Source organism: Coccidioides immitis, assembly GCF_000149335.2.
Source record: "Coccidioides immitis RS genomic scaffold supercont3.6, whole genome shotgun sequence".
NCBI lineage: Eukaryota > Fungi > Ascomycota > Eurotiomycetes > Onygenales > Onygenaceae > Coccidioides > Coccidioides immitis.
Window position 1 is genome coordinate 2,678,498 of NW_004504312.1, and position 12,135 is coordinate 2,690,632.

Genomic DNA, 12,135 nt, shown 5'->3' on the forward strand with positions numbered 1-12,135 from the left:
GGGAATAATGATCATACGAAGTAGTCTATCATAGCATATAGGATACCAAGAAGATACCGAAAACACAAGCCTATGAACACACACCATAAACTCAACCTAAAACATACATAGAAAGGACACTGTTATACATGTCTGCTCATAATTCCCTATACAACTCCTTCAACTGGATCCCTCTGAGTCCGGCATGAGCTTCTTCATTGACACGCGCTCATACGGCAACTTGCCCGTCCGTGATTGCTGTAATCTCGCCTTCTGTCCTGCTTCGCCAGCTCTGCCCAAGACACCCGCAATGACAGCGACAGATCGCAAACTATCGTCATTTGCTGGAATAGGATATGTAACCATCGAGGCATCGGCATCTGTATCTATAATGCCAATGGTTGGGATATTATACGCCCGGCACTCCGTCAACAACGGCTCGTTCTCTATTGGATTCAAGCAGACAACCAGATCCGGCCTCAAAACTGGCTGTTCTGAGACATTCTCCTTGTATCTAGGCAACTCGTTGTCGAACTCGTCTACCACCTTCAGCTCACAGTGGCCCAGGATCTGCTGGCCGTTCGTGATGCTTCCGGGAACCCAGCGCTCAAACACGTGATATCCCTGAGCCAATTCTGCCGCGCGCACCACTGCTCGCCGCTGGCCCTTTCTGGTGCCAACAAATAAGATCAATCCTCCGCGCCTGGCTACCTCCTCGACGACTTTTGCCGCTCGTCGCAGATATGCGGCGGTGACTTCAAGAGAAATGATGTGAATCCCATCACGGATACCGAAGATGTAGCTCGAGTTTCGGGGGTTCCAGAGGGAAGTGGCGTGGCCGAGGTGAGATTGGGAGGCTAGAAGGAGTTCAAGGGTAATGTCAGAAGGTCCTGGGGGGCTGCGCAGTAAATTTTCAGGTTCATAAGCGCTCTTGACCTGTGAGCCAAGTTCGTTGAATCGAACGCCTAAAACCAGAAATATGCTGTCAGTTACACAGACACATGGGAAAGGAGCAGCTTCGGGGACCCATGGCACCTACGCCGCGCCGTTAGATTTCGGAACTGTTCAGAGAGAGCGGGCTGCTCTTCTGCCGATGCCTTAGGTTGTACTGCTTGAATTGGGTCCGTAGACTGGGAAATCTGAGCCACTGTCTCTGTTTCTGTCGAATGGTAGCGGGATTGAAAAGACGGGCGGACAGCACCGAACAGTGCTCGGCCTGAATTTGAATGCAATTAGTTCCCTGTGGTAGTTGATGCGCCAACATGGCATTCGATTGGATTCAGTGGCTCACCCTGCCGTCTACATAATTGTCTTATTATCATGGTGGGATGGTTGCGGAATCGGTCATGAGGAGAGATCACCAGGTCCGAATCAATTTGATATTCTTCCCGTCCTAACCAGAGATCGGGAAGCTAAGGAACGCGCTAACCGGATTTGTCATACTCCATTTATTACATAAGTAGTTCCTTGGCATATATCACATGATCCTCTCCCTTGCCCCTGCCCCGTCGACATGCAGCCGATTCCTTCCGGATTGCTGTGGAATTCTGTCTTGCACACGATCGGCTTCTTTACCCCTCAGCCCTACAGGGCGATCGAAACAAAGACCAATGGACGTGCTAAATGCCTGCCTTCTGTTCAAACTGATAATCCATAATTCATTAAAAGTGAGAGAAAAAAAGTGCAGATTAACACCCAATCATGAGCTGAATGCGACAAACGAGGCACCCGTCAAAGTATAATAGCATATATGCACGGTTAACAAAGGAAAGCAACGATATCAACACGGTCCATCAAACATCCTTCTACTTCTTGCCAAAGAGTGACCCAAGGCTGCTGGCGGCGCCACCGAACTGGCTTCCGCCGCTGCTTCCGCCGTGGCCATGGCTCTCTTTACCGTGCTTCTTTAGTTTATCCTCCGCAAGGCTTCCGATAACGGCACCAGCAATTGTGCCAATGAATCCGTGGTTCGCTTTGGACCCAGCGTAGCCGCCAGCAATTCCGCCAGTGATCGCGCCTCCGATACCACGTTCACCATCTTGAGCTCCACCGGGAGCGCCACCCTGCTGGTCGTATCTATGTCTCACCGTTAACATCTCACTTCTCATCATGAAAGAGCCATTGTTAACTTACTGTTGACCGTATTGCTCCGACTGATGCGACTGGGGCTGTCCTTGTTGGTAGCCTTGGTCCTGAGGATACTGGCCATACTGTTGCTGTTGGGGATATCCGCCATATTGTTGTTGGTCATAGCCTTGCTGGCCTTGAGGATAATTTTGCTGGGGAGGATAACCCTGGTTGTATGGCTGCTGAGGGTACCCTTGTTGCTGGCCGTAACCGCCCTGGTTGTAGCCTTGGTTATACTGATCGTACGGGCCCGACATTGTGAAAAGGTGGTTTGCTTTGGACTGTAAGAGTAGAAATGGAGATCGAGAGTTAATTGAAGAGTACGAATTTGATATTGTTCGATCTCGAGGTGGATATGGAGAGTTTCCCGAAATATTGCTTGGAGGCAAAGTTAAGATGATTCTTGGAGCGAAGGAGGGGTGAACCCCCCGCTTTTATATCATCTGCTTCGTTCCTCCGGCCGTAACTGGTGTACCGTGACTGTTCACAGCAGCTGAAGGTTCCAGCCGGCAATACACAACAATGCCCGTATATGGTGTAATCGAGGCGTATCATACGAGCAATCAGTGGCTTTTCGTCATCCCTAGCCACAGCCTAGCCTTTTCATTCGTCATTTGCGTGACAAGATGACCCACCGTGCGCTAGTGGATTGCTGCGTCTTTCAGCTGATGCAGGCGAAAAGCACCGGAACGCACCCAGCCAAGAGTGTCCCTGCGCCACAGGTGAGGCGGTGGTCCTTCGAGCGGCCGGGCTTAGCAGTGGCACCAACGGATCTGTGGCGCAGTTAGCGCCAAACCCAAGCTATGAATAGCATCCACGTGATTAAACCCTGCTCCGGATCCGGCCTAGTTTGTTGGCGTCGTCGTCGGAGAAAGGGGGCTTCGAGCTCTGACCAGGCCAGAAAGAGCCGTATCACGACCCTAAGAATGAAGCTATGCTACAGAAATGGACTGCGGCTCACTACGAGGATCGTAACGAAGGAACCAGGCGCGTGGGTTCGTGTAACGGATCATAACCGAAGTGGACATCCCCGCCGTCCGCGCTGGGCAGACGGAGAAAACGAGTAAAGATACGAGCCCCGTTAGATCGTAACTGTGAGAACGCGCTGATTTTCTTATTCCGGATGATGATCGCAATAACCCGCAATCTTGGCTTTGCGCCGATGCTCCTGCGCTGCGTCCAGCGGTTTGTCTGGCCTCCAACGTCGTGGCTGCGAGACTTGATAGGAGTAACGGCCCAACGCTAATCCTCGATGCCCACCACATCGTAACTGGTTATGTATTCGGATGGCCAAGAATGGAGCTGCCAGCTGAAAGATATGCATGGCGGGAGCTAATTGCATGGAATACGGAGGACTGGGGAACGGTTCGTCCGCTACTCCGCACTTGATCGATCCCGATTGCGCGCTCGACGCCTTCACAACGCGCCAGAGACAAAGGCATGTATACGGAGAACGGGGCATAGACGACATACTGGCGCAATGAGCGCTGATCTGAGGGCGTCTTGGACGATTCCGCAACGGATTGTTGCAGGAGCTGATCCCGAACGGTAAAGTTTATCTTTAAGACTGTTCCTTTCCGATTTCCCGGAGTCAGCATTGTCTTTTCTTCCGTCCGTCCTCCAGACGTCGAGCCACATCTCCCCTGTTACATATTATCAAGGTGCGGAGTACGGAGTATGTACGGTTTTATTTTCTTTTCTTAGCTTACTGTGCAGTGGGAAGAGCTCATCGATAACATGTGTCGTACTACCTTCCCCGTAAAGCAAAGGTAAATCCCTAGTGGGTTGTCGCTTTGACAATGTGACATGCAGTGCAGATGGATAGAGCTCGTTTAAGTTCGCGCCGCACGCGGTGTGTTTCCGAGCGCACATACGTACATATTTGAATTGCATTCTAAGGATATACATATAAAGTATACCAGATATCTCCTCAAGCAATAACAGTTTCATTCATTTCCTGAATACCATTGTAGGCGATTCGGTTAGGGCTGCCTTCGCCTGGGTCCCTAACCAAATCAGGGATTGAGAGATCAAGAACCCTCTTGGTGACTGCTGCAGGGTCAGGAAGGTCCTCGATAGCCATCAAATATGCAACCAATCCGGCAACATGGGGAGATGACACCGAGGTTCCATCAGCCTTGCGGGTTGCGTCGTTGCCGCCAATCCAGCAGGACACAATTCTTTCACCAGGAGCAAAAATATCGACAACACTGCCATAGTTCGAGAACAATGATCGACCATTATCGAAACGAATGGATGCTACGGTGATGGCATTGGCCGCACTAGCAGGGGTGTTGTTCGAGGCGTCTCTCTGCATTAACATGTTAATGGAAAAGTCATTCACCTCCTCTGTCAGGGCGCTTACTCCGTCGTTTCCTGCTGCAACAACGGTTGTAATACCGGCCTCGAAGGCATTGTCAACAGCGTCGTCGAATGGCTGGTACTTCGCACTGCCTAAAAGTCGCAATATCCTTAGCACTAACTGGTTTTTCACCGTTCACTCGTGCCGAGGCAACATACTGATGCTCATGTTAACAACGGACTTTTTCTGCCGCCCGGAATCAGTGATGTTCTTGACAACCCAGTTGTACGCATCAAAAATATAATCGTACGTGCTCTGCCATCCTCAGGTTAGCGATATCAGCTAAAGCGTTTCAAATGCAAAGGGGCACGAACTGAGCCAGTGTCGAACGCTTTTGCGGAAATCACAGTTGCCTTTTTGGCAACCCCATATGTCTTTGCGGCAATTATGCCGGCTGTGAACGAGCCATGTCCAAAGTTATCCGTGTTTGAGACATTCTTAATAGCATTATACCCTGAATCGGCCCGTCCTTCAAATTCAATGTGGTCCACATTGATACCAGTGTCCAAAACGTATGCCCAAATCCCTTCTCCTGCCGTGCTGTCATACCTATAGGTGAATGAATGTCTCCCTTTGCTTGACATGTGTCCAAGGTTGTATCCTGCATTTTCTTGCACAACAGTATCAGCAAGGTAGACCTTTCGGTCAGGGGTAACGGATTTAACCTAGGGAGGTCATGACTGATTTAGCAGGGGATATATCATTTTAGGTCCTGGGATAATCGTTAGCTTACATAGGGGTTGCGTCTGATATCCTCGGCAGTCTGGTCGTCAAAAGCTCCAGAGTAAGCATTCATTTTATGGATCTGGAAAAATTTGCGAATGCCCTCAGTTTCTAATCTGGGGCGGCCAGCAGCCGTTGCTGCAGCAAGGTTTGATCGATGCACAGATGTGACCCAGGATTTATGGTACTCAATATCCTCCTGGGTGATACCATCCTTCAGAGTGACAATGTATCTCCCAGGAATGATATCTTTGTCCTCCGATGGAATGGGGCTTGCTGTCACGAAGGGCAGCAAAAGCAGCAGACTCGATTTTAGCAACTTCATGGCGAGCGATATCACCAAGAGAACCGCGGATCAAAGGGCTTGGGCTGTAGCGACGCAGGATGAGAGTCAGGAGAGATAGCGGGCTCTGATTCACATTTATACGACATGCTAGGTTAGCCGCGGACTAGCATGAACCGCCTAAACAGTGCGGTACTACAATGCCCTAAGAAAATTACAGTCGCGGACTCGCGGATATTCGTGCGAGAGCATCACGCAAGACCTTGGGATGGCGTGGGATTGACCTAAGGCCGCTACGTCTTTTCTAGCACGGTTGCTCAGAAGATCGGCCCTGACAGGGTATCATATTGACATCAATCCGCCCTTGCGTGCATCATCAACGGAAATTATGTCCACGAATATCAAGAGATTCCCATTGCACGACGCAATGCAACTTCTCCATTGGGCGTGTATCGATGCATTCTCGAATTCTCAACCGGGTTCCACGCTCGATCTGGTGCGGCAACGGATGAAATGCTGAAGATCGTTTTCAGTCATGTTACCGGCCGAGCTTCATGTCATTGGCTGATTGATAAGGGACATGCCTGCAAGTTGGATCATCGAGAGAGAAAGAAACATGTGTGTAAAGTTTGATGTACGCCCATCATATATTTCTGCAGGGAAGACCGATGGTTCTCGAGACCTTTGGGTGCATTCCCGATGACCAGGGGGTGGTTTCCCGAGCCCCTGCCCAGAGTGAGCGATGAATGCCGAGGAGAAACACATCCAGTAGCCGCTTGCAACCCGACGAGGTTTTGAATTGATGGCCCTCAAAGCGTGCTCTGTGCAAATAATGTAATGGCTTACCTTGGGAAACGGGTGTTTGATTGTTGTGGAGGGAACATGCGGGGAGACGCACGGTGGCGATCATAATCCCCGGATATCTGGAGTAAAGAGACGAACATAGAAGGAAATGAGAGCAAAAAGTTTTCTTCAGGCGGATGGAAGCGACGAAACGAAAGGACTAACCGGCTCGACACCTTCAATTGTTTTTCCAAACATGTTTAGATTTACCAGACAGCTTGAAATTAAGGCCCTCATATTTCAAACACTCGACCGTAGTGAATGTTGAAGGCTGTCATGTTGAAGCGCCGGACTCCTCGGTAAACGTTTGGCGATATTCCCTGGCACTTGGCAGATTCAGGCAGCTGAGGTCACAGGGGTATACCGAAGAAAACACAGAAGCTCGGATACGGGAATATTAATCCGAATTGTTTAAGGACAGCATTCATGCTTCTGTGGGAATTTTATCATGCATCGTTTCCTGTGGATATGGCGGGTATTTTTATCTCAAATTCCATCCAGCTGCCACTGGTGTACGTTAGAAAACATAGCGATGTCATTAGGAGTCTTGAAGGAGCGTACCACGTCATGAGTTTAACGTCAATTAACGCTGAACTTGTCTTATCTCTTGTCTGAGGTTAAGAGGACGTCTATCCAGTAATTTGTTCGATCAGCAGCACCATCGTTATAATCCTCGATCCCTGTCATAAATTAAATGCCAAGGATGCACCAGGGATTTCATTTCATCAACGTTTCCCGAACCTTGATTGCCTCCGCACACGACATGATCCGGGAAACCTCTTTTATCTCCATCAGGGTCCCTATCTGAATAAAGCAGTGCAGGACAGCAGAAACCGAAAATTTTTGAACGAGGCCAAACTCGAATGTCGTTAGTACTTTACTAACTCGTCTTATATAAATGCCTTCATCTGGAGATACGTGCTCTGAGTTGAATGGAGGATCATACTTATGGTAAGGAGTCATCAAAGCGGGACCAATGATGAGAGTTCAACCCCAAGAGTGGCGGAGGGGAGTTGTGAACGTGTGAAGTGGAAACAAAGCCTTGGTTCCATACTCCGTACCCTGAAAAATATTGTAGTTTATTTCCCGTATTCACTGATGGGTCCGCAAACTTGTTGACCATGTCTGAACTCCATTCAAAGCCGAACCTTTGGATATAGTAAAATGGGAACGATGTATATGGGGCTCTGGTATAAGTTATGTCTGGATATAGAGTACATTCCACTTCGATATTAGTTTCCTCCGTGAGAAAATTTCGCAGAACCAAGTAACGAAACTTCCCCAAAGGGCCTTTATAAGCCTGGTCGGGACCTTTATATATCTCTTGGCATGTATTGGAGTAAGTTGTAGCGTTGCCATGAAAGTTCCTGAACCGACATGGCATTACTGGACCGCACAGCGGGCCATGCATAAGACAAATGCCATCCGCCCTTTGGGGTTTCGGCGTTGGCCTTTTGACTTGACGATGGCATCATGGAGGGCTTGAACATAACCTACATGAGGTTATCTCGACGGGATCCTCTCGAGAATTTTATATTCATTTCAGGTTTCTGAAATCAGTTATTATTGACTGAGTTTGGTAGTTGTGTCTAAGGAAGTACTCCGCTGTGATGTGGGTTTCAATCGGAAGAATAAATCAGGACAACGTCCCTGTCTCCATAGTTGGTAAATTCGCGTCCTTCGGTTGGAAAACGACCTCCCAGGACTGGTAGAGGTTGGCTGAATCAAACAACAACGGTCGCGATACCCGTTCGGCAGCTTTATTGAACCAGGACCTCCGCAAGCCATGGTCTGCGGAAGGCATCGGCAAAGGCCCCTCCCTATTTTCATGGGCCCTGACCATTAGACCCTAGGCGACCAGCACGGAGGCTCTCTTTCCTGTTAATCACCCTGGTAGTCGGCAATCCGGTGTTGTATTCCAGCCAATACTTCAAGCCATCATAACTCAAAAAGAGCCCCGTTCAAAGAATTCATTTTTGGTAGCAAGACTGTGATGGTTTGCCACCAATATCCAAGGACTTCGAATATCCGAAATCGCTCACAGAGCACTGCGCGTTTACCGTTTAACGTGGACAACTCGGAAGAACACCAACCGAAGCTCGGAATTTAGTGCATAATAGCAGAGTTCCTGCTATCGAAATTATTTCATTATATGGTTAACAGGGCAAATTCGTTATTGTCAAGCCAACGCGTCTGGAGATATCAAATCCACATTGCGCCAAGGCGGAAAGGAAGGCCGTTAACTTACCGTCCCGACAAGGTTTAGCTCATTCTTTAGGACCAGCCACATAACGTGACTCGTCCACCCGCCGCCGCTGTGGCTCACCCACATTTCCAATCTGCTGCTCACCAGGAAAAAGTCTTCCAGCCTGACAGTAAGGACCTCTTTGAGACCGTAACCCCCCCTTTAATTCGCTATCCTGGTGGCAGATATCCGTATGCTTCACCTGCGACTTGCGACCTGCGAGGGGGCTGAGGAGGAGGTACGCACCCGAATATTGCTGCAATCTGGAGGGCACAGGATGCGTCTCGGTTGCCGCAGCATGGCGTAGCATAGACACTCCACTTCAATCAGTCCGGGCAGGTGAAACGAGGCACTTTTAATCCCATCTACCCCGTAAAATGCCCTTTTTTGTTTCAACGCGTCCAGTTGTTTTAGCAGGAAGGATGTCGGTGTCCAACGGTTTACCTTTTCTGATTCGCGAACTTGTCTTCTTTTTCCTTTTGGAATCCGGGGGTCGGATTTTAAACTCCAGATATGGCTGGATGGTGTAGTTGGTTATCACGTATCGTTCACAGCTGGATTAATCCACTGGCTCCGATAAGGTCCTGGGATCGAACCCCAGTCTAGTCAATCTCATTTTACAGGAATTTTTTTTTCCCGCAATTTGTTTTTGTAGCCTGGGTGCAATCTTTCCTCCAAGAGCCTACACCAATCACCCACAAATGCCACCGTTCATTTATTTGGCCGAAGAGACTAACGGAGAAGTGTTCAGGCTCACATGCGGCCTCCGGGATTACCTCGAGGAAAACCTCAAATTCCTTTAACTCGCACGCAGTAATAAATACGGAATAAGCGCACCACACTCTCGATCATGGAGTTACAGATTCGAACGATTTGCTGGCGGCATTAGGGCACAAACACAGACCCCGTACAGACTACAGGGGGGTGCTGGTGGTTGATGCCGAGCTAATATCGTAGTTAGCTCCAGCAAACGCTCTCAGCCAAAATACCCTTGTTTGCGACGACGAGCGAGCCATATCGCTCAGCCATCCAATTAGCTGGAAATCAGTCAATGGAAAAACAGACACAAAGAGGGATGCTCCGACCTATCTCAGCCAATATCTACGACTTAGTTACGAGGTGTAGACGGACTGACTGAACAAATAGATATTCCGAAAGCCGGAAGCACGGGAACGAAGCTCTTGCTCCGGGCCATCATAGAGTTCAAGGTCGGTGGTCACATTTAAGAATGTGCTTCAGTATCAAGACAAGTTCGGAAATAAACATTATAACAGGAGATAAGCCAGCTTTCCAGCTCAGATTATCATCCAGGGGAATTATTTGCTTCGGATTTTCTCGCCTATGCCAACAACAGCTTTGTTTGCCTTGCCGCACACACGCAGGTACCAGATCCTCAACGCGGTCATCACAACCATAAGCGTCCAGCGTTCTCCCAGGGCGTCTGACTGCCCATTGCCCAACTGGAGGGAGAATGCCTGTTTGAAGCCTGACCAGCCTTTTATCCACTCAAGCACAGCAAAGGTCTCAGATGGGGGATGTTCTTCGCCGATGTTGCTGTTATCATTACTCGAGGACGCCTCTCGCGTATTGGAAAAGAGCCGCACAAGCTTGAACCCACTTCTCTTGGTGTCATCGTCGCCCTCCTTCATCCTCCTCCACTCGAATTTCTCACGCCTCATCTTCTTGCCAGAGCTAACCTCGATAGAGAAATGAAAGGTGACTCGGCCGTCACCAGTAATCGTTCCATGCATCAACTCAGTAGCCAAGGTTTTCGCGTCGGGCCGGAGCGGTGGTAGCAGGATGACACTGTTGACATTAAATGAGTAGATTCGGGCGGCCCATTGGGATCCGTCTCCGGCTGCAGCGATGATGGGGTCCTTCCTGCTCGTTCCATTGTGCAGGTTCAAACCTGGTCTGGGCCCAAGTGGACCTTTGCAGCCGTAGCCAGTGTGCATCTCGATCGCAAACAAGCACTCGTCCTTGCTAGAGCCACAGAGACTGAAAGTCTTCATCGACATCAGATTCCAATGACCGTATGCATTCATGAGTGGGGGGAACTGTGGGTAACGGGAAGGCTTTGCGATCATGCTCATTGATTCGTGTTCCTTGCCACGGACTATTGTTGCTTGATTCTCCTCGTTCGCGGAGCAGGTTGAACTTGAGTCATCTCTGACTTTGTCTTGGGCACTCGGTTCGGACTGTTTGCTTGTGTTAATGTTTCTGATCGAGCAAGGTGTGTATATCTGCTAATTAACCGAAAAATGAATGTAAGATCAAGAGATGCGAACAGGAGAAAGGCCGCGAGCTTGTTGTTTCAGGTGATTCCACCAAGTATTAACAGACGGCAGTTGCCCAAGGGTCTCAGGGAAGAGGCGGGGGCGTGATTTGTAGTCAATCACATCCAGGTATTCTACACGTCATACTCTCTCCTCCATAGCTAACTCATGTTACAGGCTTGTGATGGAAATGCCAACTAACATGTTGGTTACATAGAGGCACCACGAGCGGCGCAGCCGATCCCTTAACAATGCATGTGCGCCCCTGCGCCAACCGCTAATGTGTGGATATCTTGACCTTGTCCCATCCGCACTGACGGTGAGCCTGATCATAGGAGAGTCCGAAGTTGATGCGCAGATCATATCACGGCCGTGAGGTATTTTTGTCGAACTGCACCGCAATCCAGCAGTCCGGTCTGCCTGGACAACATCATTTTGTTGAAACACGAGCGCGGAAGGCCATTAACTAATATGCTGCCGCCCAACAGTGCCCTTTTTCTTTTCTTGCTTTTTTTCTTCTCTGGAGCTCTTCCAGAGTACCCACTACGTACTCCGTACCCGGTACTCGAACCTCCAACATGACTTGACAGTAAAATTGCTTATTCGGGGGTTTTACGCTGTAAAGAACCTGACGCGCTTGTTATTCAAAGCGGAGTGAGGCCCCCCAACTGCTCTTGTGATTTGTGATTTTTAATTGTGATCAGATGTGTTGCCACCACAGCGTGTTGAATAATATGTTGTAATTTGAGGTAATTCCTCATTGGCTGAACCTGGAGTCCGACAACAGTGTAATATATCCAGGAGAACTGCTGATGTGGTTGGCAGGGAGAAAAATACAGCCATTGTCCTTAGGGACAGATCTCTTGAAGCTAACCCAGATTGTGAAACTGAGTCAATGGAGTGTGCCCTTGAGCTCAATTTTGTGGCAAGGTAGTGCATCACCCACAGAACCAGGACACACCAGCCTCTTTGGATTGTGAATGCCTCAGAACTATAATTCATGTCCTCTTTGATGAGATGAAGCTGTGAACATTACTCCATGCCTGATATATTGTCTGAAGTTGTTGGAAGACAGGGATGAGGCTCTGGTTTCATGATCCAGTCTTTTATGCAGAGGATGGATATGTGGTAACATTGAATGTTAGTGTTATGGCTATACAGACAGATCCCCACAAGTTGGTTGAAAGTAAAACATGATAGGCAACACATTATGGTAGTTGGATCATAGGAAACATAATTATTACATTCCAGGCCTTTCATCCTCTATATAGCAATGTTGCCTGTTGGAACTTAGTAC

The 12,135-nt window shown here is 48.9% G+C and overlaps 6 protein-coding genes and 1 non-coding gene across 7 annotated transcripts; 1 reads left to right on the forward strand and 6 right to left on the reverse strand.

The window, feature by feature from the left end:
• Positions 1-12: 12 nt before the first annotated feature.
• On the reverse strand, positions 13-1,322 carry CIMG_03986 (mitochondrial 37S ribosomal protein MRP4). The gene is made up of 3 exons (XM_001244544.2): positions 1,271-1,322; positions 1,019-1,195; positions 13-944 (listed from the first exon to the last, which is right to left on the reverse strand). The coding sequence occupies exons 1-3, from the start codon at positions 1,299-1,301 to the stop codon at positions 160-162; spliced, it is 993 nt and encodes a 330-aa protein (XP_001244545.2). The 5' UTR covers positions 1,302-1,322; the 3' UTR covers positions 13-159.
• Positions 1,323-1,506: 184 nt separating this feature from the next.
• Positions 1,507-2,725, reverse strand: CIMG_03987 (uncharacterized protein). The gene is made up of 2 exons (XM_001244545.2): positions 2,113-2,725; positions 1,507-2,055 (listed from the first exon to the last, which is right to left on the reverse strand). Exons 1-2 carry the CDS (start codon positions 2,361-2,363, stop codon positions 1,785-1,787), a joined length of 522 nt encoding a protein of 173 aa, XP_001244546.1. The 5' UTR covers positions 2,364-2,725; the 3' UTR covers positions 1,507-1,784.
• A 42-nt stretch (positions 2,726-2,767) lies between these two features.
• On the reverse strand, positions 2,768-3,704 carry CIMG_03988 (uncharacterized protein; the record flags this gene model as incomplete). Its single annotated transcript, XM_001244546.2, has 3 exons — positions 2,768-2,879; positions 3,071-3,348; positions 3,456-3,704. 3 exons carry the CDS (start codon positions 3,702-3,704, stop codon positions 2,768-2,770), a joined length of 639 nt encoding a protein of 212 aa, XP_001244547.2.
• Positions 3,705-4,036: 332 nt separating this feature from the next.
• On the reverse strand, positions 4,037-5,516 carry CIMG_03989 (subtilisin-like protease; the record flags this gene model as incomplete). The annotated part of the gene is made up of 4 exons (XM_001244547.2): positions 4,037-4,560; positions 4,627-4,723; positions 4,783-5,133; positions 5,202-5,516. 4 exons carry the CDS (start codon positions 5,514-5,516, stop codon positions 4,037-4,039), a joined length of 1,287 nt encoding a protein of 428 aa, XP_001244548.2.
• A 2,437-nt stretch (positions 5,517-7,953) lies between these two features.
• CIMG_03990 (uncharacterized protein) lies at positions 7,954-8,649 on the reverse strand (the record flags this gene model as incomplete). The annotated part of the gene is made up of 3 exons (XM_001244548.2): positions 7,954-8,137; positions 8,378-8,448; positions 8,566-8,649. 3 exons carry the CDS (start codon positions 8,647-8,649, stop codon positions 7,954-7,956), a joined length of 339 nt encoding a protein of 112 aa, XP_001244549.2.
• Positions 8,650-9,077: 428 nt separating this feature from the next.
• Positions 9,078-9,171, forward strand: CIMG_15119. Its single transcript has one exon. It is a non-coding gene; the product is annotated as a tRNA-Val (tRNA).
• Positions 9,172-9,624: 453 nt separating this feature from the next.
• Positions 9,625-11,418, reverse strand: CIMG_03991 (uncharacterized protein; the record flags this gene model as incomplete). The annotated part of the gene is made up of 3 exons (XM_001244549.2): positions 9,625-10,782; positions 11,014-11,229; positions 11,390-11,418. 3 exons carry the CDS (start codon positions 11,416-11,418, stop codon positions 9,879-9,881), a joined length of 1,149 nt encoding a protein of 382 aa, XP_001244550.2. The 3' UTR covers positions 9,625-9,878.
• Between the last annotated feature and the right edge of the window lie 717 nt (positions 11,419-12,135).